The sequence below is a fragment of the Salvelinus alpinus genome, chromosome 21 (assembly GCF_045679555.1).
Source record: "Salvelinus alpinus chromosome 21, SLU_Salpinus.1, whole genome shotgun sequence".
Lineage (NCBI taxonomy): Eukaryota > Metazoa > Chordata > Actinopteri > Salmoniformes > Salmonidae > Salvelinus > Salvelinus alpinus.
Genome location: NC_092106.1, coordinates 36,449,638 through 36,470,521, shown reverse-complemented (window position 1 = coordinate 36,470,521; position 20,884 = coordinate 36,449,638). Strand labels below are relative to the sequence as shown.

The 20,884-nt window shown below is 40.5% G+C and overlaps 1 protein-coding gene across 6 annotated transcripts in view; it reads right to left on the bottom strand.

Moving 5' to 3' along the window:
- The window catches only part of slc36a4 (solute carrier family 36 member 4), a 224,474-nt gene that overhangs the window by 163,091 nt on the left and 40,499 nt on the right, over positions 1–20,884 (bottom strand). For all 6 annotated transcript variants that reach the window (XM_071357908.1, XM_071357905.1, XM_071357906.1 and 3 more), the window contains one exon: positions 19,821–19,990. In XM_071357908.1, the coding sequence (XP_071214009.1) occupies positions 19,821–19,990 (170 nt within the window). The remainder of the gene's footprint in view (positions 1–19,820; positions 19,991–20,884) is intronic.

Sequence of the window (20,884 nt, the reverse complement as noted above, 5' to 3'; positions counted from 1 at the left end):
ATGGAATGGAAAATATGGCGCTGTACAACGTGATGATCAGGAGTAGGCTACAGTACTGGGCTACTTAGCTAAAGAATCCCTGTGTTGTGTGGGCACACGGGAGACCGAGGTTCAATTCCCCAACAGGGAGGAAGGAGTAGGCTGTCCTTTTAAATAAGAATTTGCTCATAACTGATTTGCCTAGTTAAATAAAGGTTACACTAAGAGCATAACATTGCTACACCCTAATTCTAGTCTAACCAATACCCAAACTGAGATTAAGTTAAAATATAAATCTCATTGATTTATCAAGACCAGTCCCCATGCTTGTCTCAGAGCAGCGCGAAAATGTGCTAAAATGGTTGTAGGCTTTTGTTCCAAATCCTATTGCTTCTAACTTCAATATGCTCTTTAAATAAATAAGACCTACACCACTTTTGACAGCACATTACTCAACACTAGTGAGACTCATGTCGCCTACGGTATAATCAAAAAACATGACGTGACTCTCCGCCAATAATTACATATAGAGGATTCTAAATTAAAACCAAAAGCCGCCTCCATGGCTCGACCCCGTCGAACCTGCATCTGTAGCAATGCATTTTGCAATTCGGGAGCCCCCATCCACAAAGTATCAAAATACAGAGAGCATTTGGTAATGGGCTATTATAATACTATTATAGTACTGTACATGGTGTCCAGGTCAGGATAACCTAAACATTTATTCATTAAAGACTATCAGAAAGAATGTTGGTACTTATTTATTTTGATCCAAAGCCATGAATGAGTGAGTCACTCAGCTTTATGTAGGTGCCGGTCTATATGCCTGTGCCATCAACTTGATAATACATAACGATATTGGAGGTGATTTAAAAAAATCTGAATAAAGGCCAAAATAATATTTGTAAAGCCCAAAACATTTATTTAGGTTTTTAGAGGGAGAGAAACGCTGGGCTAGTTGTGCGCCACCCATAAAGGCCAAAATATAGCCCTGCTAATGGCGCTGTACAACGTGACCATGAGTATTTTCCAGTAAGCAACAATTTGGTTCCCTTCATTAGACAACTTTGTTCCAATATTTCTGTAATTCAGTGATATTTATTACCATAATAATTCGTTATGGATCCATAACTAAATAAACGTCGGCATTTTGAAAGAGTATTTTTATTATTTTATTAACGAAAGCATAAAGATGCTGATGAAGAAATACAGTATATGCTTTTACATTTGGATAATAAAGAATTTTGAAGATATAAGCCACCTGCATTTGTTTATTAGGCTATAGCAGAACAGCGTAACGGTCCGGACGGCCCTTACTGTTCCTGGTGAGCAGTTGGTCAAGTTCTGTTGTCAGAAGAGGAATGGAAATGTCAGGGTGAACAGACAACCTGATGAACCCGCAAAGTATGTTGACTCTGCCTGTTGGAGGTGGAGTTCCAGAGCTCACAGGTGTGCCTGGCATGGATTGCGACTCCATCTCATTCCTAGCACTCCTCAACACCTGAACCTCCGCCAATGCCGCCTGGCTCTGAACCAAAGCATCAGCTGTCGCCCGTATCTCTGCTCTCAGATAATGTTTCTCTTTCTGCTGGTCTGCCTTCAATGGCCCGATCTCGGTCTTCAAAATTTGAATCTGATCCATGTGCACCTTCATCAGATGACCAGAATGGTACCACCCTGAGCCCCCATCGATTACAGTGGTCTATAAGAGAAACGGTAGATCAATTAAGAATTAAAAGCGACTCCAACACACAAATGCTGTGTACACATTTGAAGAATGAAGAAAACTAACCGCTTTCTTGGCAACCATGAGTTTTCTCGGTTCGGCCCATTGTCCACTGATCTCCACGGATGATTTTCAGCATGGTTGTATGCTCTGCAAAAATACATTCTAGTTTTTAGTACACAATATAGAACATTTGTATTTTTTTTTAACCTTTATTTAATTATCGATTTTATTACACATTGATGGCCTATATACTTTTTTTTAAAGAAAATGCACTGAAACCAAAATACCTTTAGTTTTGGTGATCCTCTCAGCTCCGGCTCATTTTCAAGTGGAACGGGTAGCACCATAGAAAGAAACTGGCTTGATGAAAACAATGTCCATTTCGTCTGTTCTCTTTGGTCGCAATGTCATTTGTTTTAGATAAACAAATAGTTTTTGAATGGTAACTGTGTTAAGGGGGAGTTTGGGGCGGGGTGAGGAATCCTGGAAAGGTGTGACTTTCAAACCTACAGTAGCCGGGTTATAAAGAGTCTATTGTCCTGCTAATCGGGCTACAAGTGTTTGAAAACCTGTTTTCAAAATGCCACCAGCTGGCCATCACTACTGTAAATAAAAACACAGCATCTTGTTTACATTCTTTATTATAACCACAATGTCACACATAATTTGTATCTACCTTTCCAATTACTTTAAGAGTTTGGGGATTTACAAATGTGTGCTTTTCGTGTAATTCTTCGTTAAATCCAGTTCGGATTTAAGTATAACTTTTGAATGACGCCTTTAGTGAGAGGTCTAATGCTTTAATACTTAATAATATCTGCCCTCCGAATTCATATCTAACGGGCATTTTTCACGCCATTATTAGTTACATTGTTTTAGTTTGAACGTGCAGACTGGCACTAAGAACAGCGGGATCGTTTCCCTAGTCAACGCCATTAATAGTGCAATGCCCCTTAAAGTGTTACTCTGTGCTACCCAGTGGGGCGGGAAGGGGTCCACCCCCCCTCCCCATGGGCTAGGTCCGTCTTCTGTGCGCGGCTCTGTGGCCCATCCCGTGCCCCCTGCCCCACTGTTTCAGTGGATACAGCTGGAGAACTGCAAGGCAATCCCATTGTGAGCCACTCGGGAGCCATGACCAATATATATTGTCCTGCTAATAACAGGGTTAATAAGTGTGAGAATATCCAAGGGGCTGTAATATAATTCAAAATTAATAATAATCGCTTTGTTTAAAAAATAATATTTTGGAGATTATTTCGTTTTTCAAATAATGTAAAATGAGCGAGAAAAAGGCCATTCTTGAACATGGTGTGAGACATTGTTACTAATTTGTAAATAAAGCCAGTTTGTTATTTAGAATAATTTATTTCTGTTTTTAGAGGGGGAGAAACCAAAAACCTACAGTCATATCATGAGTCTCCCAGTCAAGGCCGGCACAGGTATTGAACCAGCATCTGTAGCAACACAGCTTGCACTGCTATGCAGTGTCTTAGACCATTGTGCCACTCAGGCGCTGTACAACGTGACCGGTCGGGAGTGGCCTACAGTACTTCAGCAAGAGCAAAATAATCTTAACAAAATAAAATAATAAAAACCTTAGTTGTTACAACAGTTTTAGTAAGTAATACTGAAGTCGTGCACAATTATCAGTTTCTATTTAGGTTTATGTTGCCTATTCATTGTCAGTTAGAGACACAGTAGGACCCAAAAGCATAATCAGTGCTCCAACTCCCCCTTGCGCTGGTCTGGAGCAATGAAGTAGTACCGTACTAAACCACAAATTACCTCTATGTCCCGCAGCATAATCGCAAAACTTTTAGTGGAGCAACCACTGAAGGTAAGAGGGAGGTTATAAATTGCTATTGGCCATGTAGCTAAGTTTATTATATTATTTTAGGCTATCTGGCATTAGTGCGTAAGCCTAAGCTTGGGCCTAAATGTACGCACACCAAATAGCCTATGCGCCAATCGCCAAATGCTTTCGGGAATGGGCAGAAAAAGTTAACATCTATCCATGGAGGCAAAAAGGACAATGTCGGAGTTTAATTCAATAAGAGAAAAACTGTGAAATGGAGAGTTGAAGATAAAGCAAAGGATGGGCCAGAACAGTAACGTTCGGGAAAGACTTGGTAAAGCTGTAAAAGAGGATGATAGCAGTGATGGGCTGTTACAATTCGACAGTCACACCATTTTTGGGTCGTCTTCACAGCTTTCTATTTCCTTACAACCGGTCAAACTGATGTCATTTGAACATGTTGTTTTCTCTCCAGGTCCCTAAACATCTTTTCTCCTGGTCAGTCAGTCTCTCGCTCCCTCTCCCCTTTCCCTCGCTCTCGCTCGTCCCCCTGTCCCGCTCTCTGTCCCGCTTCCCCCCCCCCCCCCCCTCTTTCTCTCCTCTGCAGGGATTAGCCCCCTACCAAGCCACAGAGGGACTCTATTGGAAATTATTCATCGAGGTTATCACACGGCAAATACCTCCCGCACACTACCAGAGGTAAAGCCATGAAAAACATTCTCCTCCTACTGTAGTTCTGATATCAGACAAAGCCCACTGACAGCAACCCGGCGGAGGGGGAAAAGGGACAGGGAGAATAGGCCATTAGGGAAAGAGAGGAGGCAATAGAGCCAATTACGGACCCATTGAGGAAGGAAATTGAGGAAGGAAAGTACAGTGGAGACCTGGGAGGAGAGTTAATGCTGGGTGCTGAGCTGTGAGGGAAAGGTTAGGTGAATGAGGCACAATGAAAGAGAGCGAGAGAAAGGGAGGGAGGACAAGAAGTGGTAATAGTGTAAATCCCTACTAGCCAGGAGCCCGAGAGGATGGAGAATAGCAACTCATACTATGAGTGTACAGGGAGTGGAGGAGAACACTGCAAAAAGCCTTCAATATGAGACAAGATGGAGAGAGGAGGAAGGGGAGAGGTAATATCACCTCTCACAGGCAGAGGAGAACCACTGCATTGGCCAGAGACAGAGAGAGACTCATGGTATCCACCAGATTGAGGACAGAAGCTCATCATTTCTGCGTGGGGGAATAGACACAAGCAACAGAACCACTCTAACCGGCAGTTGCACGCTCCACTGTGTTTCTCCAGTGGGCGCCACTGAAAAGCCTCTCCATCTTGGCTCATGCAAGCAATGGCAGCTAGTTATCTGGGGCCTGCAGATATGATGCATGCACTATATTTCCACATCCCTATTCCAATGGTGAAAACAAATGTGTCTGCTGCCCCTGGCCCCCAGGCTCTCTGAATAGAATATTTCCACTTCATAAAAAAATAATATGTTGAATTAATGTGGAAAATGTATTGATTTGCAAAAAGTAATTAAAGGGAATTTCGTATTTTTTTTCACCAAACTTTTAACATAAATCCAATGACATGACTGACATTTTATATTGATTTCACATTTGTTGACAACTTCAACCAAAATGTAAATCAAACTAGACGTTGAAATGACGTCTGTGCCCAGTGGGTTCTATTACCACTTTCTCCCCCTCTCTCTCTCTCTCTAAACTGAGCTACAGATACAATTCGTCTTGCCAGTGAAAAATGGAGAACCAAATACTCAGGGCATCTTGGGGGTATGAGCTTTTTTTGCAAATATTCCGTTTCCGAAAGCTGTGGCAAGTTCACGCCAAGGAGATGTGTGAGAGTAAGTGTACTTAGATGCTAGTGTGTGTGTGTGTGTGTGTGTGTGTGTGTGTGTGTGTGTGTGTGTGTGTGTGTGTGTGTGTGTGTGTGTGTGTGTGTGTGTGTGTGTGTGTGTGTGTGGTCTGGCTGGCTGGCACTTGATGAAGCTGCGTTTATCAAACATGAGGGATAATGAAATGTGCAGTCATCAATCACCTGAAAGACAAAATGCTAGCCCCCCTCTGTCTCATTACATTTGGGCCTGCCCTATTCATTAAATTAGACCCAAACGACTTTGGCAATTAAAGCACATTTGTACTCTCACTCCCCGAGTGACAAACCTCACCATAGCATACCTCGTCTTGTCATATTACACTGGGCTGGGCCATACATACAGTAATATAGAGGACCTGAGGTCCCGACAGAGATCCTTGCTATGCAGTTAGCATTTTTCATGGTTGGGAGCAGGCGGTCAGACAGACAACTGAGATTATTTTTATTTATTTGGAAACGGTTGTCTTTCTGATTTGTATGTATTATCTATTATATTAAAAACATATCTTTGTTACATCATTTTTTTTTTTTTTACCAGGAAGCGCTCATTGAGATTTGAAATCTCTTTTCAAGAGCGTCCTGGCCAAGATAGGCAGCACCAAGTCATTACACAATTACAAACAGACACGAAAAACTACAAGTAATCTAGCAAAAACCATAGAATTTACAAGAGTATAACAAAATCATAAAACAGCAAATTAAAAACATTGACAGGTCAGGGAATCAGCCTCAAAAATCAGTGATTTAAAAACACCAATCGGGACACGTTCTTCCAAGTTATTCACACACACTCAGAATTCTCTGCTTCAAGTTAAGCAGCCTACCTTTCCTCTCCTAGTTGGGCGTGTGAGATGAAGAGCGCCCAATATATGTGGTCTCAAAATAATAGGGTAGGCAAGCATGGGCGGAGAATCACGGAGCAGTTATCTTTCCAAGGAAATTAAATATGATTAGACCATTGTTTACTACAGCGTCTGTAAATAAATATTGACAAAGGAAAGAAGAGGGCACTTAACCAACGCGAGTTGAGGTGCAATCAAAAAACATTTATCATCAATGAAAAGGAGCAAGGTGCGCATAGGTTAGGTTACCATAGTGAGTGAGTGTTGTGCCTTTCATTTTCAATAAATATTGATTACCCATTTATTTGTCTCTGCCTGCAAATCGCCCTCCTAAAAGGTAGGCTATATCGTACAGTGGTTCTTCCTTTGAAAGTTGTGTCATACTGCAGCACAGCTTGCGGGGTGCTGCGGAATGGTATGGCACGTTGAAGTGCCATGTCATAGTACTTTACTGTCAGCCATTGTTACCATTAATGCTAGTTGGACCACCAGAGCGCATCTTTGAGAAGCTAAGTTGTTGAAACGACATGGAGTTGTAGGCCTAAGAGTCCTGTTTACTGTAGCGGTTTTAGCATAACTTACTTATTGGCATAAAGGCCTACTTCAATATACAGTATACCAATCAATCAATAATGCATGTTATCACACAGCATACAAGTCATCCATGTCCTTAAATACAGTCAAGCATTTTAGTTATAAAACAAAATAACAAAGGGAGCATTGAATAATTAAAAAATATATAAACCGCAACATGTCGGCTAAAGTGATTGAATTTACGAATGCATTTGACTGTTTTAAATGTTGGCTGTACGAGAGACTTTAAAACCTTTTTTGTTAGAACAGACTATATGGGATTGATTATAATTTGTTTGTAAATTATTATTGAATTTGATGTGCTGTTTATACTGTTAGAAATGTAGCTTAATTAAAATGATTCATATTATGGTGTTTCTATTCCATGAAAAAAGGAAAATGCAAAATGAAAATTTACAGTAGCCTATGCAGGCCTCAGGGTTTCCGTTAAGAAAATATGGCACTGTACAACGTGACCGGTCGAGAGTAGGCCTAGGCTACTAAGCGACTGAAGAGCAAAATAATCCTAACATGTCCACACCCTAATTGTAGGCTAACCAATACCAAAACAGAGATTCAGCTAAAATAAAAACCTGATTGATTTATCAAAACCAGTCCCCATGCTTGTCTCAAAGCAGCGCAAAATGGTGCATGTAGCTCAAGAGAAAGTGCAAGTGTCCGCTCTCATCATTCCACCTGCTTCAAGATACTAATTTCATATGTATATACTGCATTCTAGTCAATGTCATCCTATTCAACTATTGCTGTATATATACACACACTATTCTATCCTACGTATTTGGGATGCACGATATATCGGTGAACATATCGGAATCTGACGATATTAGCTAAAAATGGCATCATCGGTATCAGCCCGATGTCCAGTTTAACGCCAATGTGCAAAACTGATGTCAAAGGACATCAATAACAAAACCGCTGGGGCAATTATGCAGCTGCCCTATGGGACTCCCAATCACGGCCAGATGTGATACAGCCTGGATTTGAACTGGGGACTGTAGTGACGCCTCTTGCACTGAGATGCAGTGCCTTAGACCGCTGTGTACATGTGTGTGTGTTAACTATTTAACTGTACTAGAATACTTAAAAGGCTGCAAACATTTTAAATATTGGTTATCGTACCGTTTTTTGGGGGGCAAGGAAAATATTGGATATCGGTATGGGCCAAACATGTCATATCGGTGCATCACTACTACGTATTCTACAGATATAGTAAATATTATATCTTCATACTGTCCATAATGTCTATACAGCCCATCACATATGGCACCCGTCAAAATTTTGGACACCTACTCATTCAAGAGTTTTTCCTTTATTTTCACTATTTTCATCAAAACTATTAAATAACACATATGGTATCATGTAGTAAACCAAAAAATTGTTAAACAAATAAAAATATATTTTGGATTCTTCAATGTAGCCACGCTTCACCTTGACAGCTTTGCACACTCTTGGCATTCTCTCATCCAGCTTCACCTGGAATGCTTTTCCAACAGTCTTTGAAGAAGTTCCCACATATGCTGAGCACTTGTTGGCTGATTTTCCTTCACTCTGTATCCAATTCATCCCAAACCATCTCAATTGGGTTGAGGTCAGTGAATGTGGAGGCCAGGTGATCTGATGCAGCTGTCCATCACTCTCCTTCTTGGTAAAATGTTGAAAAACAAATTATAGTCCCACAAAGCGCAAACCAGATGGGATGGCGTATCACAGCATAATGCTGTGGTAGCCATGCTGGTTAAGTGTGCCTTGAATTGTAAATAAATCACTGACAGTGTCACCAGCAAATCCCCCCCACAGCATCACACCTCCTCCTCCATGCTTCACAGTGAGAACATGTGGAGATCATCCATTCGTCTACTCTGCGTCTCACAAAGACATGCAAGTTGGAACCAAAAATCTAAAATTTGGACTCATCAGTATAAAGGACACATTTCCACCGGTCTTAACGTCCATTGCTCGTGTATCTTGGCCCAAGCCAAGATTATTGATGTCCTTTAGTAGTGAATTTCTTTGCAGCAATTCGACCATGAAGGCCTGATTCACGTAGTCTCCTCTGAACAGTTGATCTTGAGATGTGTCTGTTACTTGAACTCTGTGAAGCATTTATTTGGGCTGAAATTTCTGAGGCTGGTAACACTAATGAACTTATCCTCTGCAGCAGAGGTAAGTAACTCTGGGTCTTCCTTTCCTGTGGCGGTCAACATGAGAGCTAGTGTAATCATATTACCTGATGGTTTTTGCGACTGCACTTGAAGAAACGTTCTAAGTTCTTGCCAGATTGACTGACCTACCTGTCTTAAAGTAATGATGGACTGTCATTTCTCTTTGCTTATTTGAGCTGTTCTTGCCATAATATGCACTTGGTCTTTTACCAAATAGGGCTATCTTCTGTATACCACCCCTACAACTGATTTGCTCAAACGCATTAACTTCTTTGGGGTAAGGGGCAGTATTTTCACATCCGGATGAAAAGCATGCCCAGAGTAAACGGCCTGCTACAAAGCCAAAAAAGCTAGAATATGCATATTATTAGTAGATTTGGATAGAAAACACTCTGAAGTTTCTAAAACTGTTTGAATGATGTCTGAGTATAACAGAACACATATGGCAGGCAAAAACCTGAGAAAAAAATCCAACCAGGAAGTGGGAAATCTGAGGTTGTTCGATTTTCAACTCAGCTCCTATTGAAGATAAAGTGGGATATTGGTAATGTTGCATTTCCTAAGGCTTCCACTAGATGTCAACAGTCGTTAGAACCTTGTCTGATGCTTCTACTGTGAAGTGGGGCCGAAGGAGAGAGGAATGAGTCAGGTCTATCATGACCTGAACATGCCCTGACCAAGAACATTCACGTGAGAGCGAGCTCTGTTCCATCGCACTTCTGAAGACAATGGAATACTCCGGTTGGAACATTATTGAAGAATTATGTTAAAAATATCCTAAAGATTGATTCAATACTTCGCTTGTCATGTTTTTACAGACTGTAATATAACTTTTTTAACTTTTCGTCCATACTTTCCGCTGGACCTGCCCGTGCGTCGTGAGTTTGGGAAGTGTACTGAACGCTAGAACAACAAGGAGGAATTTGGACATAAATTATGGACATTATCGAACAAAACAAACATTTATTGTGGAACTGGGATTCCTGGGAGTGCATTCTGATGAAGATCATCAAAGGTAAGTGAATGTTTATAATGTTACTTCAGACTTCTGTTGACTGCATAATATAGCGGATATATTTGTGTCTTGATTGGGCTCTGAGCGCCGACTCAGATTATTGCATGGTTTGCTTTTTACGTAAAGCTTTTTTAAAATCTGACACAGCGGTTGCACTAACTTCTTGACGCTAGGGGTCAGATTATTATTTGATTTTTTAAAATAACGTTCCCAAGGTAAACAGACTATTTCTCAGGTCCAGAACGTAGAATATGCATATAATTTACAGATTAGGGTAGAAAACACTCCAAAGTTTCCAAAACTGTCTGTGAGTATAACAAAACTTATTTTGCAGGCGAAAACCTGAGAAAATCTAACCCGGAAGTGTTTCTTTTTTTTTATCTGTGTTTCCTGGCCCGTCTTTCTTCCATTTAAAGGGGTATCAACCAGATTGATACTGGTGGCTTCCTCAGGCTGTGACCAGGCTTTAGACATAGTTTCAGGCTTTTATTTTGAAAAATGAGCGAGATTTTTCAAAACTAGTCAGGGGTCCTTTGATTAGTTCCTGCGCGCGCGAGGGGTAGCTCTCCATTTTCTTTCTCTCTTTTATTGAATAGGTTACGGTCCGGTTGAAATATTATCGATTATGTATGTTAAAAACAACCTGAGGATTGATTATAAAAAACATTTGACATGTTTCTACGAACATTACGGATACTTTTTGGAATTTTCGTCGAACGGAACGAGGCTGTAGTTTTCTGAACATAACGTGCAACCCAAATGGCGTTTTTTTGTTATAAAAGTAATATTTATCGAACAAAAAGAACATTTATTGTGTAACTGGGAGTCTCGTGAGTGCAAACATCCGAAGATTATCAAAGGTAAGCGATTATATGTATTGCTTTTCTGACTTTCGTGACCATGCTAATTTGGGGCTAGCTGTTCTAGCATTGATTGATACACTCACAAAAGCTTGGATTGCTTTCGCTGTAAAGCATATTTTCAAAATCTGACACGATAGGTGGATTAACAACAGGCTAAGCTGTGTTTTGGTATATTTCACTTGTGATTGCATGATTATAAATATTTTTAGTAATATTTTGCGCCCTGCAATTCAGCGGTTGTTTAGGAAAATGATCCCGCTAAAGGGATCCGTAGCGCAGAGAGGTTAAGGAGAAGTGCATCTAAAATTCCATGCATAACAGTTGTATCTTTTAGCAATGTCTATTATGAGTATTCCTGTAAATTGATGTGACTCTCTGCAAAATCAAAGGATGTTTTGTAACTTCTGAACGTAAGGCGCCAATGTAAATCTGTCATCAAGGCAAAGGTGGCTACTTCGAAGAATCTCAAATATAAATATATTTTGATTTGTATAACACTTTTTTGGTTACTACACGATTCCATGTGTCATTTCATTGTTTGTCTTCACTATTATTCTACAATGTAGAAAATTGTAAAAATAAAGAAAAGCCCTGGAATGAGTAGGTGTTTCCAAACTTTTGACTTGTACTGTACAGTGGTTCCTCCTTTAATAGTTGCAGCACCTTGCGGGCTGCTGCAGCATTCTATGGCACGTTATTTCATTGTCAGCGATTTTTTTACGTTAATGCAAGTTAGTGCTAGTTTGACCACCAGAGGGCAACTTTGAGAAGCATTTGATAGTCTCCCATATTGGCATTACTAGAGAATTTAAAACTTTTTTTGTAATAACATAGTACATGGGACTGATTTTAAGAAATGTTGCTTAATTAACTTGATTAATATTATGGTGTTTCTATTCCGAGAAAAACTAAAAATGAAACCCTCAGGGTTTCCATTAGGATGGAATGGAAAATATTGCGCTGTACAACGTGACGGTCGGGAGTAGGCTACAGTATAAGAGGTAGTAGATAGTAGAATTCTAAATTAATATCTAAGGGGAATAACATTTCTACACCCTAATTGTAGTGTAACAAATACTAATTTCGCCCATGGTTGGCCTACAGTATATCTAAAAATATTTTTTTTCAATGACGTGACTCTCCGCCAATAATTACATTTAGAGGATTGGAGGACTCTATATTAATATCTATGAGGCATTTTCCTTACATATAGAGGATTGGAGGACTCTATATTAATATCTACGGTGCATTTTCTGTTAGATATTCTCAGATATTAAGGGGCTTTTATATAACTCGAAATGAATTAATAATAATAATAACAATAATAGCTTTGTTTAAAAAGTAATGATATTTTGGAGATTTCATTTTCATTTAAACTGGAGTGAGTGAGAAAAAGGCAATTATTGAACATGGGGTAAGACATTCTCACTAATTTGTAAATGAAATCCAGATTGTTATTTAGAATTAAATATTTCTGGGAGAAACCTATCTTGATTATTTAGCAGACATCACTTACTTATATTCATTCAACACATATATCTTACAAATATAATTGAACATTTTCATTTCTCCATGCTTGTCTCAGAGCAGCGCAAAATGGAGCTGAAATAGACGTCCACAGCGGGAAGGCATATATATACAGTGGGGAGAACAAGTATTTGATACACTGACCATTTTGCAGGTTTTCCTACTTACAAAGCATGTAGAGGTCTGTAATTTTTATCATAGGTACACTTCAACTGTGAGAGAAGGAATCTAAAACAAAAATCCAGAAAATCACATTGTATGATTTTTAAGTAATTAATTTGCATTTTATTGCATGACATAAGTATTTGATACATCAGAAAAGCAGAACTTAATATTTGGTACAGAAACCTTTGCAATTACAGAGATCATACGTTTCCTGTAGTTCTTGACCAGGTTTGCACACACTGCAGCAGGGATTTTGGCCCACTCCTCCATACAGACTTTCTCCAGATCCTTCAGGTTTCGGGGCTGTCGCTGGGCAATACGGACTTTTAGCTCCCTCCAAAGATTTTCTATTGGGTTCAGGTCTGGAGACTGGCTAGGCCACTCCAGGACCTTGAGATGCTTGCAAAATACACCTGCAAAATTGGCAGTGTATCAAGGTGTTTGATACACCTGCAAAATTGGCAGTGTATCAAATACTTGTTCACCCCACTGTATATATATATAAGATATATATAAAAACGATAATTTAGAGATTATTTTGTTTGCAAAAAAACTACAGTGAGCGATTGTAATCTTTTGAAAGGCCAAAATATAGCCCTGCTAATAGCCATAATGATGCTGTACAACGTGACCATGTGTGTTTGAAAGAGTATTTTCCAGTAAGAAACTATTTGTTTGCCTTCATTAGACAACTTTGTTCCAATATTTCTGTAATTCAGTGATATTTATTCCCATAGTAATTCGTTATGGATCCATAACTAAATCAACATCTGCATTTTGAAAGAGTAATTTTCTCATTATTTTATTAATGAAAACAAAGATGTTGATGAAGAAATACTGTACTGCTGTTTTGAGTTAGAAATGTAACACTTCAGAGTACTTAAGCATTGAATACATTGCAGGTAGAGGATTGTTCACACCTACAGTAGCCGGGTTATAAAGAGTCTATTGTCCTGCTAATCGGGCTACAAGTGTTTGAAAACCTGTTTTCAAAATGCCACCAGCTGTAAAAACAAAGCATCTTGTTTACATTCTTTATTGTAACCACAATGTTACAAATACGTTGTATCTACCATTCCAATTACTTTTAGAGTTTGGGATTAATTTGATTAATATTATGGTGTTTCTATTCCAAGGAAAACAAAAAACTCTGGGTCTCCGTTAGGATGGAGGAGAAAATATGGCGCTGTACAACGTGATGGTCGGGAGTACAGTACTGGGCTACTTAGCTAAAGAATCCCCGTGTCCTGCAGGAGACCGGGGTTCAATTACCGACGGGGAGGAATAATTTGTTCTTAACTGACTTGCCTAGTTAAATAAAGGTTACACTAAGAGCATAACATTTCTACACCCTAATTTTATAATTGTAGTCTAACCATCACCAAAACAGAGATTCCATGAAAATAAAAATCTCATTGATTTATGAAGACCAGTCCCCATGCTTGTCTCAGAGCAGCGCGAAATGGTGCTAAAATAGTAGTAGACTATTGCTTCTAACTTCAATATGCTCTTTAAATAAATCAGACCTACACCACTTTTAACAGCACATTACTCAACACTAGTGAGACTCATGTCGCCTACGGTAGGCCTACAATATATCGGGGGAAAATGACGTGACTCTCCGGCAATAATTACATATAGAGGATTGGAGGATATTTCTGTAATTCAGTGATATTTATTCCCATAGTAATTCGTTATGGATCCATAACTAAATAAACATCTGTATTTTGAAAGATCATTTGTATCATTATTTTATTAATGAAAGCATAAAGATGCCATTATTAGTTACATTGTTTTAGTTTGAACGGCAGACTGGCACTAAGAACAAAACAGCGGGATCGTTTCCCAAGTCACCTCCATTATTAGTGCAATGCCCCTTAAATATTTGAGATGACTTCGTTTTCAAATAACGTAAAATGAGCGAGAAAAAGGCCATTCTTGAACATGGGGTGAGACATTGTTACTAATTTGTAAATAAAGCCAGTTTGTAATTTAGAATTACTTATTTCTGTTATTAAAGGGAGAAAAACCTAGTCATCTCATGGGTCTCCCAGTCGAGGCCGGCATGGGTATTGAACCAGCATCTGTAGCAGTGACTTAGACCGTTGCACCACTCAGGCGCTGTACAACGTGACTGGTCGGGAGTGGCCTACAGTACTACAGCAAGAGCAAAATATCTAAACAAAATAAAATAAAAACCTTAGTGTAACAACAGTTTTAGTAAGTAATACTGAAGTCATGCACAATTATCAATTATTTATATTTAGGTTTATGTCGCCTATTCATTGTCAGAGACACAGTAGGACCCAAAAGCATAATCAGTGCTCTAACTCCCCCTTGCGCTGGTCTGGAGCAATGAAGTGGTGACGCAGGGTGCCATACTAAACCCCAAATTACCTCTAAGTCCCGCGGCGTAAGCTCGCAGCTTTTAAAGGAGGAACAACTGTAACTATATTTATACTCAGACACTGCTCACCCTAATATTGATATATTTCTTAATTCCATTCTTTAACTTCTAGATTTGTGTGTATTGTTGAGAATTGTTGGATATTACTGCATTGTTGGAGCTAAGAACACAAGCATTCCGCTACACTCGCAACAACATCTGCTAAATATGTGTATGTGACCAATAAAATCTGATTTTAAGTTCAGTAGCCATACGTGCAAGATCTGGTGCGTGTGTGGTCTCAATTAAATGGAGTAGGATATAGCCCAGGGGTTCCCAAACTATTTTGTCCCATGACCACAGTTTGATATCTGAAAAGTCTCGCGACCCCAACCATGTGTAATTAACAGCCGATATTTGGCTTTAATGCAGACGAGAGCACTAATTCATAGCTTCACACAGATGATATGAACTGGTGAAGGGTACCATGATTTGTATGGTGCTTTCAAGACAACTGGGAAAAAATAAGAGGTGAAATCATGACGTCAGGATTCAGGTCGGAAAGTTCCCAAGTTGGATGACTGTTTAAAACGATTTTTCCCAGTCGAAGCAAATTTTTCCCCCCAACTTCACAGTTGTCTTGAATGCTCTGAAGTCGGAGATTTCCGACTTCCAAGTTCCCGGCTGTTTAAAACGTGGCATTTAGGCTCAGAGGGAGACAGCAGGGTATTTATTTATTCCCTTTGAGCCAGAAACCAAAACTCCTCCGTTGTGACCCGTGAATGCATTCGGTCACATGACACTTCAATTCGCAGTTAAATTTCAATTACCGGCATGTCAACTAAATCAGGATCACAGTCAAACAGACTGGGAAGTAGTTCCCAAAGTGCTCTTCCAAGCGTTGGAGGTGAGCAGTCATCACTCATGTGGGACACTTAGAGTGCAGAGACCTGCCCTCCATAGATGGAGCCACATATGTGCAAAAGACCACCATTCAATTCCATGGAATCCATTTCTCGTCAATATAGCCACGTAGCACACTGAACATGCCTTGTGCCGTTTCATGCTCAGGAATCGTGAGACAGAACAATATGTGCTCGTGAATAGCACCCCCCCGACATGAATATATAACAAAAGTCAATGCATGGGCATCTCGGCCCTGGCAGCTAACGTCCAGTTGGAGAGCATAAACAGGGGATATCTTTTGTCGTTCAATCAGAGTTTCCTCTTGATTGCTAGAAATAAATATTATTTGATTAACAGTGTTATTTGACAAAGGTATTGATGTGAGTTCCTGTGCCTCTGCCTCCCCACACATTGTTTTCACAATATCAATTGCGGCCAGTAATATCAAAGTAAAGTCTCTGCAATAGTGTGTAGTTCCATAGCGTAGCGGGCCCAGCCATTCACCGTGGGAATTATTTAAGTGCGCCACTTTCCCATGATCTAAGGGCACTCTCTGGTTGAATTGTATCTTTTAGATTTAAATCATTGTAATTTTTAAGGTTAACCATATTACAATGATTTTGAGATACAAAGACAATATTATAATATCTACTTTTTTTGTATATTTTTTTCATGATTGTAAATTCTCCCTAGACCCCATTTTCATATGAGGCAACCCCTAGTTTGGGAACAACTGCTATAGCCTATGCATGGGCAGAGAAACACAAGGTAGTAATCTTTCCAAGGAAAAGTACTTCCTAAATATGATTAGGCTATAGTTTACTACATTGCCTAGAAATAAATATTGATCACCAATATTTGTCTCAGTCTGAAAATTGTCCCACTCCTAAAAAGGTAGGCTATAAATGTAGCTGAAAAGTCTCTCCAACTCCTACTCAACTGAACTCTCTTCAAACTAAGTCTAGCCTATTGGCTGATATAGCCCAGTAATACCGGTAGCCTAATATAATGGGCCACATGAGAATCTCTGGTAATTTAACCTATTTCTTAGTTTATTTTTGTGCATCTTGATATTGCCTATAGGGCGCATAATTGCTGGGACCATGGCTGGCAAGTGAGATGCGTCACATACACCTAAAATAACATTGCGGGACTGCGGTTGGGTTCGGGACCAGCAGCGGGCGGGGTGCGGCTGCAGGTGCGGGTGGGAGCGGGATAAATAAAACAGTCCCCCGCAGACCTCTACAGTAATACAACATGGTAACTCACCATGGCATACCTCGTCTGGTCATGTTACACTGAGCTGACCTCTACAGTAATACAACATGGTAACTCACCATGGCATACCTCGTCTAGTCATGTTACACTGAGCTGACCTCTACAGTAATACAACATGGTAACTCACCATGGCATACCTCGTCTGGTCATGTTACACTGAGCTGACCTCTACAGTAATACAACATGGTAACTCACCATGGCATACCTCGTCTGGTCATGTTACACTGAGCAGACCTCTACAGTAATACAACATGGTAACTCACCATGGCATACCTCGTCTGGTCATGTTACACTGAGCTGACCTCTACAGTAATACAACATGGTAACTCACCATGGCATACCTCGTCTAGTCATGTTACACTGAGCAGACCTCTACAGTAATACAACATGGTAACTCACCATGGCATACCTCGTCTGGTCATGTTACACTGAGCTGACCTCTACAGTAATACAACATGGTAACTCACCATGGCATACCTCGTCTGGTCATGTTACACTGAGCAGACCTCTACAGTAATACAACATGGTAACTCACCATGGCATACCTCGTCTGGTCATGTTACACTGAGCTGACCTCTACAGTAATACAACATGGTAACTCACCATGGCATACCTCGTCTGGTCATGTTACACTGAGCTGACCTCTACAGTAATACAACATGGTAACTCACCATGGCATACCTCGTCTGGTCATGTTACACTGAGCTGACCTCTACAGTAATACAACATGGTAACTCACCATGGCATACCTCGTCTGGTCATGTTACACTGAGCTGACCTCTACAGTAATACAACATGGTAACTCACCATGGCATACCTCGTCTGGTCATGTTACACTGAGCTGACCTCTACAGTAATACAACATGGTAACTCACCATGGCATACCTCGTCTGGTCATGTTACACTGAGCAGACCTCTACAGTAATACAACATGGTAACTCACCATGGCATACCTCGTCTAGTCATGTTACACTGAGCTGACCTCTACAGTAATACAACATGGTAACTCACCATGGCATACCTCGTCTGGTCATGTTACACTGAGCAGACCTCTACAGTAATACAACATGGTAACTCACCATGGCATACCTCGTCTAGTCATGTTACACTGAGCTGACCTCTACAGTAATACAACATGGTAACTCACCATGGCATACCTCGTCTGGTCATGTTACACTGAGCTGACCTCTACAGTAATACAACATGGTAACTGACACCCACATTTCACACAAACTCAAACAAAGAGGACAAAAGGACATATCACAGAGACACACACTACATCGATACTAGGCTTGGACAGTATACCGGGGAACGTGAAAACAGCCAGGAGATGGTTTATCAATACAGTCAATACCGTCAAAACTATTTCTTTGAAGTTTTTTAATAAATGTGAATATTTGTAGCTCCTTTTTAAGTAAATACCTGGAGTCAACTTGTATAATACGTTAGGAGATAAAGCAGATTGCGTTCTTCATTTCACCCGTCACATTATTTTACATTATGAACCTTACCAGTAGTCCCCAGTCATGTGGTGTTTGTTTACAAGCAAACAATGAGAGACCAGCGCCTTGTGAGTCACTCACTGTGGTGCAGCATGCGCCGGTTGACCTAGTTACAGTATGGAATTCACAACTTTAAAATGTTTGCCAACAAGATATCTTATTTTACATTTACATTTTAGTCATTTAGCAGACACTCTTATCCAGAGCGACTTACAGGAGCAATTAGGGTTAAGTGCCTCGCTCAAGGGCACATCGACAAATTTTTCACCTAGTCGGCTTGTGGATTCAAACCAGCAACCTTTCAATTACTGGTCCAATGCTCTTAACCGCTAGGCTACCTATTAAGTTAACTGTCTAAAATGTGCTAAATGTACTTCAATTGTGCATTTGGATAGTTAATTTAGCTTCTTCTAGAAACAAGAGCCTTGCTGTCTAATATAGGTTTTATGCACGCAGAAACCTGAGTAGCATTTTTGAGATACTTGTATAAGTTTATGAGCTGTGATGTCTGTCCTGCAAATAGTTTGTCAGAGACTGCATAACATTATCGCATTGCGCTTGTTAGCATTTAGCTAGCATTCGCTATGGAATTTGGGGTTTGAGAGCTCAATGGGGTTTGAGCTCAATGGGGTTTGAGCTCAATGGGGTTTGAGCTCAATGGGGTTTGAGCTCAATGGGGTTTGAGCTCAATGGGGTTTGAGCTCAATGGGGTTTGAGCTCAATGGGGTTTGAGCTCAATGGGGTTTGAGCTCAATGGGGTTTGAGAAAAGCGCCCGTTGTGTTTAGCATTACCAAATGTTGGTTGGTATGAAGGTAGGACAATGTGGATACCGCCCAAGTCTAGAGGAGGCAGCATATAATACTGACACACACGCAAATCATAATTAAACATGATGTAACCACACACATACACACACACTACACAGTCGCACATTGACTACAAACACACAGTACACACCCACAATACCGTCGCCATAGTACTGAGACGGCCAACCTAACCTCTCTGTCCTCTACAGCATCAGAGAAACCCTTTACTGGGAGACAGAGCAGGTCAATTTGTTCCTAGGTCTCTTTACAACAAGCTCCTTTAAAAAGGCCAGCCACCCAGCCATCTACACCGTGTCCGCTAACAGACACCGTGTACTACCATGTTCAACCATCTTCCTGTTTATGTGACGGGGCTTACCATGCGTTGTGAGGAAGGTTAAGAGTTATGCTTCCTTTGATGTCATCACCAAAGTGGAGGTAGCCCAGCGTTGCCAAGACAACGTAGAGGACGATGGTGATACCCATCCCGATGTTCAGAGCCGTGGGGAACCGCTTCGGTTCCTTCATCTGGTTCTCTAGAGGAAGAACCTGCCACATACACACAGAGGGAGATTGTCAAGAAAACAGGAATGCTGTATAATAAAAGTATTGCAACACAAATAAATACATTATCTTGAATAAAAGCCTGGAAAGAGTCCCCCCGAAAAACTAAGTATTGAGATCTGAAAAAGCCACGAAAAGATGAAAAGCATCATCCTTCTGTTGAATAACAAATCCTTGGCAGAGAGAAGGATAACTGAGCAGATAAGAGGTCTCTGATTACATTATACATGGTGACCTACGTTAACCCCAGACGTTTACCAAGCTCACAGCTCTGGGAGGGATCAGACTTTTGCTGGGGATGAGGAGAGTTGGTATGCTGGGTGAGAGGGAGGGTGGGTGTTGGATGTTTTAGGTGCTGTCGTTTGGCTCGTGCCCCGTGGGGATGCAGCATGGCAGGGTGGCAGGAAACATTATCACTGCTAAGTACCACACACACACTGAGGAACTGCTCTCCGCTCTCTGCCCCGGGAACGCATCTCGATCTGGGCAGAGGGATTAATGATTGGTATTCATCACCAAACCTCCACATAAAGAGACCGTGGCATAATTAGATCCCCAGACACTCGCACCTACCTCCCTTTCTCTCTTTCTTTCATTCCCTCTCACCCTCTCGCTCTTCCCCTCCTCACGTCAAGAAAATATAGATGCTTTCTAATTTGGGTAACAACAGTTTCATTTGAACAGGTTTAAACCTGGCTGTCAAAATCACATACATATTCAATGAACAGATGTATTTTTCTTTCCCTCTTCCCTTCTTGGTAGTGACTGATCAGTTCTTGACAGGAGCTTGTTACCTCTCCTCCTGATGCGACTGAAAAGTTGTCGGACTGCTGTTTGACTTGGTGATTCATGACTTCGTCTGGCAGCGAATTGAGAACA